The sequence below is a fragment of the Mercenaria mercenaria genome, unplaced genomic scaffold (genome assembly GCF_021730395.1).
Source record: "Mercenaria mercenaria strain notata unplaced genomic scaffold, MADL_Memer_1 contig_1983, whole genome shotgun sequence".
NCBI classification, from domain to species: Eukaryota; Metazoa; Mollusca; class Bivalvia; order Venerida; family Veneridae; genus Mercenaria; species Mercenaria mercenaria.
Genome location: NW_026460007.1, coordinates 45,310 through 58,381, shown reverse-complemented (window position 1 = coordinate 58,381; position 13,072 = coordinate 45,310). Strand labels below are relative to the sequence as shown.

The 13,072-nt window shown below is 34.2% G+C and overlaps 1 protein-coding gene across 1 annotated transcript; it reads right to left on the bottom strand.

The window, feature by feature from the left end:
- Window positions 1-1,220: 1,220 nt before the first annotated feature.
- On the bottom strand, window positions 1,221-7,891 carry LOC123554725 (uncharacterized). Its single transcript, XM_053533050.1, has 4 exons — window positions 7,760-7,891; window positions 6,631-6,845; window positions 5,707-5,804; window positions 1,221-2,496 (listed from the first exon to the last, which is right to left on the bottom strand). The coding sequence occupies exons 2-4, from the start codon at window positions 6,836-6,838 to the stop codon at window positions 2,227-2,229; spliced, it is 576 nt and encodes a 191-aa protein (XP_053389025.1). The 5' UTR covers window positions 6,839-6,845; window positions 7,760-7,891; the 3' UTR covers window positions 1,221-2,226.
- Between the last annotated feature and the right edge of the window lie 5,181 nt (window positions 7,892-13,072).

The window sequence follows — 13,072 nt, the reverse complement described above, 5'->3', positions numbered from 1 at the left end:
CTGTATAAAAACAATTCTGAAATGTAAGCATTTGTTAGTTTGTTAGTTTTGTCCATTATATACAGACATAAATCAGTTTTGAGGTCAGCGATTGTTTACTTAGTGTTTACTAATCAATAAGTAGGATTCGCTACGATAATCATGTTATGATAATTATTTAAAAAAAAAAAATGTCGCACCGTAATACAGTTTTTGCAATTTGTGGTTCCGAAATCTGTTGCAAAGGTTTTGTTATGATTTCAAATATCTTTAATACAGCGTTAGGTAAATTCATATTTTCTCATAAAATATAAATAAAATGAAATTATATGGAAGTCTGTAGCGAATTATTTATATCTTTTTTTAGATAAATACAAAATATTTTATAGGTGCTGTATAGAACATGAAAGAATGGACAGTCTCTGCGCGTTTCGCCTCGAGTTGTCCACTCATTCATTTAAAAAGAAATGAGAAATAAAGTTTCGTTTTAAAAGGAAAGGCTTGCCTGGTTTTGCAATCTAGGAACTATATCAAAGACTGCAACTATACCAGTTCAAAACAAAAACAGTTCGCATAAAACCGAAACCATTGTGTAAAGGCATCCGTATCGTCTACTTGTTCTGTTTATAGTTCTTCTGTTACTATTTGAATCCGACAAAACTGGAAGTAGTAGACTTCTCTGTCTTTTTCGCAAACATGACTAAGCCGTGAAAACATGCACAGAAGCAGTCTGAAATCAGATTTAAACACAAATGGATTCGTAAGCGCAGAAACTGGCGGCAGCTTTTTCTATGAGATATGCCATTTGGCAGATTACATTATTTCAGGGGTGTGCTTTACTATTACAGGTATAAATGTCCATAAATTCTTTACATAGCATTAAAAGGAAAATAGTTGAAAAATGTAAAGTCACTGAAAAATGAAACTGTCTTCATTTTCAGTAAAATCTTAATATATGTAATTGATTTACAATTTCCAATCATATTATTATTCTTGAAACACCCTCGAGTTTATAATAGACTGTCATAAAACGCAAACACCCGTTGGACTGAAGCGTGTAGATGTGACCAATCGGTATACTCCTTACATCCTGCCCCTTGGATATATTCTGCTTTCCAGCTTCTTGTAGTAGACACGACTACATTTGGGGAGGCAAATAAACAGGAAACAATATATAGGCTTGGAGCCGCAGTTCTTGGTGACGGGACAAAATCTGATGTGGCAAAACAATCACAAACAAACCCGTTTCCTCATACGCTTTATTTCTATAATTAAAGACGCACCATTCTTTGATATTTCAATGATGTTAGTTATTATGATTGGCATGAAAAATGAGATACACAAGTATTTAGTTACAAACTGGCAGTGACATATATTAGGCCAAGACAATGTGTGTAATGTCTTAACATTTTATTGAATTATTGTAGCAATATGAACAGAAATCAGTGTATCTAGTTAAATTTCAATCACTTATTGTTTCTACAATGTAAGATAGTTATTCATATGTATTTTTGAAACTATGCTGAAAAGAGATTGACTGAATATGTTTGCAGAGGAAGTTATAAAAACACATTTATTCAGGAAAGGGCCTAATTTGAAAACTTGTAGTATAGCTGTATATTACCTGTATCATGAGAATGGTTTGCATGATGTTTTGTAGATAAAAAAGTAGGTCACTAGGTCACGGTGGGTCTTTAAAGTCAAATTTTTAATAACATTTCTCAAAGAAACTAAGTTTAAATAAAAATGTTTTGCGCTGTGTAGAACTAGAAGTTGATTGCTCAGTATGTAATTACGTCCCTTTAATATAAAAGTATTTAAAAAAGCAACGTATTTCTGGTTTCTTGTTTTACATTTTTATTTGATTGATATTGGGATATTTCAACAACCTTAACCAAACAGGATGAAATTGTAGCTTTCCAGACCTATCTTGCTTGCCCAAGGGTGGTAATAACGATTAAATTTAATAAACTTGGATTTCTATTGAATTTCAGCTAAAGTATAAATGTCAATGCAAAATTACACTTTTATCATATTCGTAATATTCATCAGACAAAATATGTTTATCAAATTTATACTTCTGCTTAAGTGTCTCTATATTGGTTTTGGAACCAGGATAGGAAAATCAAATTTTAACAAGACCTTGAGTGAAAATCTAACATGTTTTAAGCACTCAGTGAACATAATTAAGTTTAAATGATCATTTGTTCAAATTTCAAACAAATCCATTTCTTGACAAAACCCTGATTAACCAGCTTTAAGTGTTTCTGACGTCATTTCACATTGTGGTTTTGAATCCTCTAGAATCACGTGGCATTGGTCATCAGTCAAGATTATATGCACATAATGAACATATATATGATGTTTGAAGTACCCCATTTTCCGGTTATCTTCAAAAGCGTTTTTCTCCACTGTAACGGGAAACAGGGCTACATAAATTATGCCATTATCCTTGAAATGCATCCAGTCATACTTTACACACGGTGCTGAATCTTTTTGATGATTGTTACATTGAAACTGCAACATAATGAAAATGTAATTAGAAGCTGAATTAGAAAAACAAATGATACTTTGTATACCCGGCTTTTTCGCTACTATCATTCCTTTTTCCTATAACCGATGTTATATATTTACGTGCGAGTTCGAATGAAATCTCACTTAGAGAAGATATCATATTAAACTAATTTAAAGGTAAACCCAACAATACATACAATACAATATAATGCACAGAATAGTACTCCCGTAAAACAAGAGCTCGTCGAACACGAAATGTCCCCCTTGATGCATTGAGTAATTGCACAAGGAACAGAAATTATATGCTCACTGTAAACAAAAGTTCTACCATTCTGGTTTAAGCTGACCTTGACCTTTAACCTATTAACCTAACAAGAGATTACAGAGTGATCTTGGCGCCATCCACTGAGCCATTTTTGAATGTTTCAAATTTCAAGACTAGCTCAAGGTCAAAATCAAGGTCAAATTTCATTTTGGTACAAAACAATGTGTATGTGGTCCAAATTTAAAAGTTGTGGCTTGAGAAATGTGAAAGCAGGTCATTAGATCAATTTCAAGGTCAAAGTTCATTTCGGTAGACAGAACTGTGCATGTGCTTCAAATTTGGAGGCTGTAGCTTGAGAAATGTGGAAGTAGGTAATAGGTAAAAATCAATGAGAAATTTAAATTCAGAACACAAAAATATGCTTGCGGTCGAAATTTAAAGCCTGTAGCTTCAGAAATGTGAAAGTAGGTCACTAGGTCAATCTCAAGATCAAAGTTCTTTTCGGTACACAAAAACTATGTATGTAGTTCAAATTTGAAGGATGTAGCTTGAGAAATGTGAAAGTAGGTCACTAGGTCAAAATCAAGGTCAAATTTTATTTTGGAACATAAAACTATGCAAGTGGTCCAAATTTGAAGCCTGTACCTTCAGAAATGTGAAAGTAGGTCACTAGGTCAATCTCAAAATCAGAGTTCATTTCAGTACACAAAACTATACTTGTGGTTCAAATTTGAAGGCTGTAGCTTGAGAAATGTGAAAGTAGGTCACTAGGTCAAAATCAAGGTCAAATTTTTTTTTAACAAAAAACTATGCATGTGGTCGAAATTTGAAGCCTGTACCTTCAAAAATGTGAAAGTAGGTCACTAGGTCAATAACAAGGTCAACGTTTGTTTTGGTACACAAACCTATGCATGTGGTCCAAATTGGAAGGCTGTAGCTACAGAAATGTGAAAGTAGGTCACTAGGTCAAGATCAAGGTCAACTCATGTCAAGGTTCATCTTGCCTTTCAAAACTATACATGTGGTCCAAATTTTAATGATGTAAGTTATAGACATAAAGATTCTAAGTTTTCCCCTATATATAAGTCTATATGAACCATATGACCCCTGGGGTGGGGCCATATTTGAAACTTTGAATATTCAAACTTGGAAGAGAACCACTAAATGATGCTACATTACAAAATATCAAAATCATAGTCTTTGTGGTTTGGACGAGAAGATTTTCGCAGTTTTTCCCTATATAAGTCTATGTAAACCACGTGACCCCCAGGGCGGAGCCATATTTGACCCTTGGGGAATAATTTGAACAATCTTAGTAGAGGACCACTAGATGATGTTATATACAAAATATCAAAGCCCTAGGCCCTGTGGTTTTGGACAAGAGGTTTTTCAAAGTATTTTCCTATATAAGTCTATATAAACCATGTGACTCCCGAGGTGGGGCCATATTTGACCCCAGGGAAATAATCTGAACAATCTTAGTAGAGGACCACTAGATTTTGCTACATACCAAATATCAAAGCCCTAAGCCCTATGGCTTTGGACAAGAAGATCAGAAACCGTTTAACTGTTCCTGGCCAATGTGACCTTGACCTTCCACCTAATGACCTCAGAATCAATAGGGGTCATCTGCTGGTCAGGGCCAAACTAACTATTAATTTTTCTGAAACTAGACCCAAGCGTTCTTGAGTTATTGCCTGGAAACCATTTTTCTGTTCCTGGTCACTGTGACTTTGACCTTTAACAAACTGACCTCAAAATCAATAGAGGTCATCTGCTGGTCATGACCAATCTCCCTATCAACTTTCGTGACCCTAGGCCTAAGCATTCTTGAGTTATCATCCGAAAACCGTTTTACTGTTCAGGGTCACTGTGACCTTGACCTTTAACATACTGACCTTAAAATCAATAGGGGTCATCTGCTGGTCATTACCAACCTCCCTATCAACTTTTATGATCCTAGGCCCAAGTGTTCTTGAGTTATCATCCGGAAGCCGTTTTACTATTCAGGGTCACTGTGACCTTTAACTTTGACATACAGACCTAAAAATCAATAAGGACCATCTGCTGGTGATGACCAACCTCCCTATTAACTTTTATGATCCTAGGCCTAAGCGTTCTTGAGTTATCATCCGGAAACGGATTGGTCTACATTCCGACCGACCGACCGACATCTGCAAAACAACATACCCCTCCTTTTTCGAAGCGGGGCATCATAACACGTTGTTTCTCATATCTGGTTATCATTTAGGTCATTCTGCCCCTATGAGAATTGTTTCAGGGATGGATAGGCACCTTGTAGAACCACGACCTTCCGTTAGCCAGCTGGATGGCTTCTTCTCATCAAGAATTCTACAATAAAAGGGAGGATTCGAACCAACATTGGAAAGAGGCAGCTGATTAAAAGTTAGCGACCTTAACCACTTAGACATAGTGACCACCAATATACTTTTTGAATGTAAACAAGACACATAGTTAATATCTTGAATATGAATATCACTGGGAAAACAAATTTAACTTTCAATTTTCACTGTTTGCCTTGTTCTCGGTGCTTCCCAGGGATCTACTTTTCAGATTTTATTTACTTCACAACAGCGGGTGTTAAGTGCTGTGTAGCGGCCGAAAAAAAGTCGCCCCTACTTCATCTCAGTGTTGTGATATTTTCTGGCCTTTCGGGATCACTGATTTCAACTCAATTTAGATCTGAAGAGCCGGTGCTGGGGGGGGGGGGGGGGGGGGGGGGGGGGGGGGGGCGTGGGCAGTGTTGCATTTTTCAGTACTGCTCATGAACGGACTTAGTCAAACCAAATCTGCAATTTTCACTGTTTGCCTTGTTCTCGGTGCTTCCGAGGGATCTACTTTTCAGATTTTATTTCATATTGACATAAATATGTGATAAGTACGGCATCCTGTAAGCCTTTTCTAAAAAATCATATCTGTACACTTACCTTGATGTGGATTGAAGGAGAGGGGCCATTAGTCATCATAAAATGTACAACAACTGTCACAAGAATAATGAGAACAGCTACTAGAAACTTGCGCAAATCTGTAAAGAAATAAAACAATGCAGTTCAAATTTATATGAAAAAATGAATGTAGCCCTTCAATACGTTACCGAGGCATGAGCATGCTTTAGACACCAAATGGAAGAGATGTTTATCTGATTAAAACAAAATGAGGCGGCGAGCGAAATAAATGAATTTAAGTATTTTATTTTATTTTAGACGAAACATAAGCGGGCGAAGAGCGAAAACATACACTATTTTCCTGGTATTGTATTTCTTTTAACTAAAGAAAAACCGAAAATAGAAAGTACATCCATTTAACGTTAGCAATGTCACGACGGATAGAAAATGCGATTAACTCTCAACTTAGAGAGTGATAATGTAATAACATTTGTTTGTTTTGGGTTTAACGCCGTTTTTCATCAATATATCATTTATGTAACGGCGGGTAGTTAATCTAACCAGTGTTCCCGGAATCTGTTCCACTACATATCTTCACAAGTAACTGCCAACTGCCCTATAATTATAAATCAGAGGTGGAAAACGAATGATTTCAGACACAATGTCTTTTATCAAATCGTCACGGAGGACATACGCCTCGCCCAGGGATCGAACTCTGTTCATTTTTCGCTCGTCGCCTCATTTCGTCTTTTTATTTAACATCAGCTAATGTAACATAATGTCAAATAATGGGACAGCCGTTAATAAAAATATAACATCTTCCACCTAATCCTCCGTTAATGTACTTACCATATCCATGTTTTGCCATCATTTATAATAGAAAACAGAGGCGATCTTCACACACACACGCATGTTCGCGCACCAACCCACACACGCACACACACTTAATAAATATATAGCGCAAACCTGGTTGATTTCCTCTAAGATTATGAACAAGCGTTCGATTTGCCCCAATTACACTTCGTGTAATGTTGTTAGTTTGTTCTTGATTTTGTGAGATAACTGTTTCGATAACTTTCTGATGATGCTCTTGAATAAGTTGTTTTAAGCACAAGGCTACATGTTTTAGATTTTCGCAGTGATAATGACCGTTGTTAAAAAATGGTTGTGCCATTTGTAGTCTGAAAAGTAGATTGATTACAACAAATCATGACCTGGTATTATAAGAAAATGTCACTTTGAACTTCCTGATACATATATATGATATCACACATAAACTTATGGTGGCATATTTCTGCCACGGGATAGCTAGGTAGCTTTTATAATAATATTGTAAACTTTCCAGGAAACGTGTGCATTTTTTCTGTAAACATTTCAGCAATAAATATTATTTTATAGATATTTCTATTTATTTCCTAAAAATGATCCAGAGCAAAAGTTCGCGTTAATGCTCGGAACTGCCACGAGATGTTCGGTAAGTATCACGATAATATTTCACAATTTCCAGCACAGTTGTGCATTTGTCTAGAATCACTATCGCAATAAATTATTTTTGCCGATATGCTTTTTTGTTTCAAAGAAACTTTAGGCTATTGAGATAAACTTTTCAGAAAAGTTTGAAATATTAACATAACTTTAATTTTCTTAAAGTATCGAGATAGCTAGTCTAGATAATATGTGACAGCTAAGATAATAATGTAAATTATCACAATAATATTTCCAGGAAACCTTCCACTGTTGAGATAAGCTTTCAGAACACTTCACTTTATCAAGATAATTCTTAAAGTATCGCGATAGCTACCGAGCTATTTCGTGACAGAAATATAAATAAAGATAAACCATATAAACATTTCAGCCTTTCTCTTTTTTCTTCTGTGATGTTGATTAGCTTTAAAAAAAACAACACAGAAAGCCGTAGCAGATACTCCATTTCAGTCTAAATTGAACATGACACTTTTCAATATCATTATGGAAATATGAAATGAATTAGTTATATGCGAGTAGAGAACAAGACTATATTTCCTAACCCTCACAATGTAATTCAATGCTAAAGTAGTACGAATTACAATAGGTACACATATATTCAATAACATACCTTTTCTTATTTGCACGCTTAAGTTTTGTTTAATAATTGTCTATCCTTACCATTTATAACCGTTTGTGTGACGTGATTGCGTGGCTTACGGAAATCCTGTATGCGTACTTATATTCGCGTTTCAAATATTTCACGCTAGCCTGCCAATTATAATAAAGTCACTCGGATTCGCACAAATTCACAACTTTATAAATACGCGTTCGGTTGATCCGAAGTGAAAGTAAAACTCGAAAAGTAACAAACTAAACCTCTTGAAATAATTTGCTTTTCGAAATTCAAGAATATTTAGATTTATATGATATATAATACAATCAGTATAGTGTTAATATTCATAACACATAGTCTCAGTATTACCATTTCATTGCAAAATGTTATAAACATTACATTGAACATGAACCGCACCAATACAAGAACATTTCTGATTGCAATGTAATTTTCAAGTCAGTTAAGGAGGTAGGTTACCTTTATATTTGTATGTGCGCATGTCCAGCCGGAAGCTAGCGTGACGATTTACGACGACGTTTACGACAAACTAAATGTCTTTGTATATTCATTCTTCTGAAAACAAATCATAGACCTGTCTTCGATCTGACGCTTTATGGTTTAATAATGCAGAAATAATGAATAAATTGCCGCAGAAACGCTTCAAAACAATGTTGCCTTAAAATGACGTCATTGACGTCATGACGTTACGTGTCAGTTACCGCGCAAAATTAACAGCTTTTATCTTGAAAGTACGTAATTCTGTGCATTTTCTTTATTCAAACTTTTTTCAAATAACCATTATTTGCTGAAATATTTTTTATGAGTCTTTTGCTCTGAATAATTATCAATATTTTGCTTCTTTTATGTAGTTATATTGAAATGTTATGCGGAATGTAAGAAAATGGATGATGGTAACCAATGTTATTTGGAATATAGTTGGGTGAGAGGTTACTTGTTACGGCCATTTTCAAATAAAAAATCTAGCAGTTTGATTTGTAATACCTATTTTACAGGTTCCGTTGATAATTTGTTATTTATATACTAAAACTAAGATCTAAAATTGTTCAAATTTCAGTAGAAAATTGTGGTTTCTTGAATTGAATTGATGTTACCATGGAAACGAAGCCCGTGACCTATGTATCTAAATGTAAAATTCAAAAGCGTTGACACTAGTCTATTTAAGAAGCACAGCTTCGGCTTTTTATTTTCATTTCAACAATATCCATGAGAATAATAGTAGCATGCTGAACGATTTTTCCATGAAAAATGCCAGACGAAGGGTACTGCTGTAAGTATTCTAAGCTTAGAAATTTGTTTGAATAAATGCAGATAACACGAAAATATAACTTACGTTAGAAATAATATGTTTTAAAGCTACATCAACTAGAAATATAATCTTATTCAATATTATTTTATAAGAAATTACGACAAAAAGCAAGATATAAGCCATTTTAAACATCTCTGTTGCCATGGTTACTTTAAACTTTAAGAAAAATAGGGTACCATGTATAGTGCTTGGTATTTTGCTAATAATATTACCCAAATATTCCATGTTGGTCATTAACAGAATGGCACTGAAGCCGTCGAAAACCCCTATTTTCATACATAGTTGTTTAAAACTGAGAGAAAATGCGTTACCATGGAAACACGAGCCCCGCGACATATACATTTTAAGCTTATCTTAGAAAGCTAACGTGCATACTAGTAAAATTATAGATTATGTTGACTTCTACGGATATCAATGAAACTAAAATACACCGAAAAGTGTTAAATATCCGTATTTTCCTTCTTCTTTCAATATGAAATACCTTTGGATGGTCATGTTCTTCAAACCTGGATAAAAATTGAACTTGAAGGGACAGAGACAAACGAAACTGAGATTTTAGCAGTTAAAACTTCATATTACACGAAATACAAAAAGATGCTGCGGTTCAACTAATTTGAATTTACCCTTGTAACAAGGTAACCTACCTCCTTAATGCAAGACATCATTTGCTTTTTCATATTAAACCATATCGTTTATTTTATGGTTAAAAGTCTCACACTTACCGGCTTTGGATAGGGAACAATCACCGTAAACATCTTTAAAATCTTGCAGAATCTGCTTGGCTATTGTGTTCAGAGTATAAGGCATCTTAACGGGATTTTCAATTTTCTGTAATGCATGAATAAAATATAAGGATTAATATCAAAAACTTTACATTGTATCCTATCATATCTTAAAGTTATGAGTAACCACGGCAACAAGAATTTGATGTCTGCTGACTGCCCTTTATTTGCCATGTCGAATCTTGATATACTATGTTTAAGTCGTTATGAATTTTAACAATTGATTATAGACATTTTCGACTACACACTAAAATCTTTATAATATAAAAATGTAACCGCATATTCGTTTGAATTGGTAGCTTTATGTATTTGCATGTTCCTATTTTAAATATAAGCAAAAACGACTGAAACATGAAAGACAATACTTTTATTCAGGATTTAAGTAAAATATTTCATGCATTATATGTAAACAAATATACAATGTCAAAGTCATATTCAAATTTAAATCGCAAATTAATTGAGGAAGAAAATTATAACTGCATTATAACAGATTGTATTACTTTATCACAGAGATTATACAGTAATACATACAAACATAATGATCTTATAACAACAAAATTAGACAAAAATATAGCAGCACAAAACTTGGGATGAACTAGAACATTTACTATTAACATGGTTTAAATTTAATTGATAATTCGCAAGTATCATAATGATATCTTATAGAACGTCATAGCTACGATGTAACGCTACAGTTTACAACTAAGATTTTAAATCAGTGATAAAACCATCAATTACATATATATCAGCTATATGGCATGTCATTCAATTTAAATTAATGATTATCTGCAATTTTTTCAAACCCAGTTTTCATGCAAAAAGCCAACTACACAACATGAAACCATTGAATGGTACATTTCTTATTGCCACATTTACAACATCGTCTAGACATGCAGGGTGTTTGTGACTATTTGTGAACGTCGGATGGCTGACGTAAGTGACGTCCGGGTAAACAGCAGCAACGCAGGACAGTGTCGAGTTAACAACGTTAGCAAGCCGATTTGTTTCTTCCACATCATCATGAAACGGATGGTATCTGCTGTCGCGGTGCTGGTTTTCGGATACCGCAAGCACTTCAGAAAATACAACCTTACACCTGAAGTAAAATAATTTTTAGAATTAAAACAGCTGAACACAAACGTACATCAATATTACCTTTACATACTAGTAACTCTACCCGTCTAGTGTGCATCTATAGTTACTTAATGTATGTATTTATGTCAGATTGTAATATTGTTGAAATCCATAACATGTAAGTTTCTCGTAAGCAAGTTAAGTAATTTGTCCAGAAACGCCATTTATCACATGTTTGACGTCGCAGGAGTGAAATAAAGTCATTACTTAAAAGGAGCCGCGTCATGAGAAAACCAACAGAGTGCGTTTAGAATTCAAAAAGCTGAACACAAACGTACATCAATATTACCATTACATACTAGTGCGTTTGCGTTGGTTTTCTTATGGCGTGGCTCTAATTGATAATACACTAATGTAATAAAGCTTTGGCGTCGACGTCGTTTAAAGCATAGGAGAAGTTGTCAAATTGACATGCTTATAATATTTAAGAAAGTAGAGTCATAAATGTTTCGGCAGGAAAAGCTATGTGATCGGGATAGTTCGTAACATTAAAGTTTCACACTACTTACCGTAAACAAGACTTAGAAATCCTCTCTCACTTTACAGCAGCATGTGTACTTTCCATTTATCAAAAATAGATTAGTCGGTATTACGTCATATGACTTGTTACATATACAATCAAGCTGAGGTGTTCAAAAGGGGTATTATCGGTCATGCCGGGGTATTACCGGACACGTATTTATGACACTAGTCATATACCATCAGTTTGATTTTGGCATATTCAGTAGGAAATATTTTGTAGAGTAATGCATTTCTAGGCTATATTCAATTCTATATGCATGAAATATAGATCTGCTCTACACTGTTTTCAATTTTAGCTAATCACTGTAATAGTATTCATAGGCGTAGCAAGGATTTTCTGGAAAGGGGTGCGAATACAAGACGAATGGGGGAAGGTGCATGAGGGGGGTTTCATTTTGGTCTGTGTCTCCACCAACCCCTTCAGCAATTATAATAATGTTTTGCGGGCAACAAGCAGAAAATTTGGACTTTTGTAAAATTTATTAGTAAGGAGGTTAATGTAGTCTCCCATTTTTTTAAACAAGTGTCCGAAAATAACCCTTGACGGGCCTTCATGGAGAGCAAAGCGTTTCTGTCATACAGAGTACATTTGTACCTTGCATTGTTTGTTTATCAAACAGACTATATACACTGGTGCCAATCGCCACTTGAGTACATCATTGTACATGTTTTCAAAGAAATATTTCAAGAAATGTTACATTGGAATGTAAGTATTTGTAACAGGAAGTGGATTTATTCAGCAGAGGTTAATATTTTTGTTTGCATTTTTGTTACCTTTTATCGATGTTGCTTCTGTATTAGTTTGAAATCAGACGACAAAAAACTTTTAAAAACAGGTGACCGGTGTAATAATGCATTTTTATGATTATGTCTTTTAAAATAACCGATGTTCATTGGTTTGTCCGATAATACCCCCGTGTCCGATAATACCCCGATAATACATCATTGAATTTATTAAACTAGTCTAATAGGTTGGTAAAAATGCAAAATAGAGTCATGGAACTTACCGTGGATTTAGCTTTTTGATGTCGTCGTAGTTTTTCAAAACGTCCAATTATCCGGTTATCTGCATCTCTGGTTTTCTTAAAGTAGATGTTATTTATACCACACACAATACACACAACCTGAAATTAAATTGATTGTTTATATAAGAAGTTTAGGTCATGAAAATTTATTTACGAATGCGCAATTTTCTCGTTCGCTCGCAGAATTTCAATCTTGTATTAAATTATATACGAACGAATTCTGCCGTGAAAATTATTTTTATAAAAAATACGGGTGCATTTCGGTTATGGAAATTTCCCGCATACTGTTTTTTTAGCTCTAAACTATCTTTAAAATGTCAAATCATTAAGAAAAAATGCCCGAATCAGGAATCGAACACGTGCCATGGCTGCAATAAAAAATTTGAATGGAAAACATATTATACACGGCGAATTCTTATGTGTTTCTACAGCATATAATCTGTCAGTATCTATGTTTTAAAGACAATAATGATTTTGTGATATCTAAAATTGGCATTTAATTTTAATATCATTAAAAGTATGTAAGTAACATTACAAC

What these genes read in the sequence shown, in the direction of transcription:
- LOC123554725 (XM_053533050.1), bottom strand. Translation starts at nt 6,838, where the DNA reads ATGGCACAACCATTTTTTAACAACGGTCATTATCACTGCGAAAATCTA. An exon ending in TCTTAGAGGAAATCAACCAG is followed by an intron (nt 5,805 to 6,630) that starts GTTTGCGCTATA and finishes ATTTCTTTACAG; the next exon opens with ATTTGCGCAAGTTTCTAGTA. An exon ending in CTCCTTCAATCCACATCAAG is followed by an intron (nt 2,497 to 5,706) that starts GTAAGTGTACAG and finishes ATTATGTTGCAG; the next exon opens with TTTCAATGTAACAATCATCA.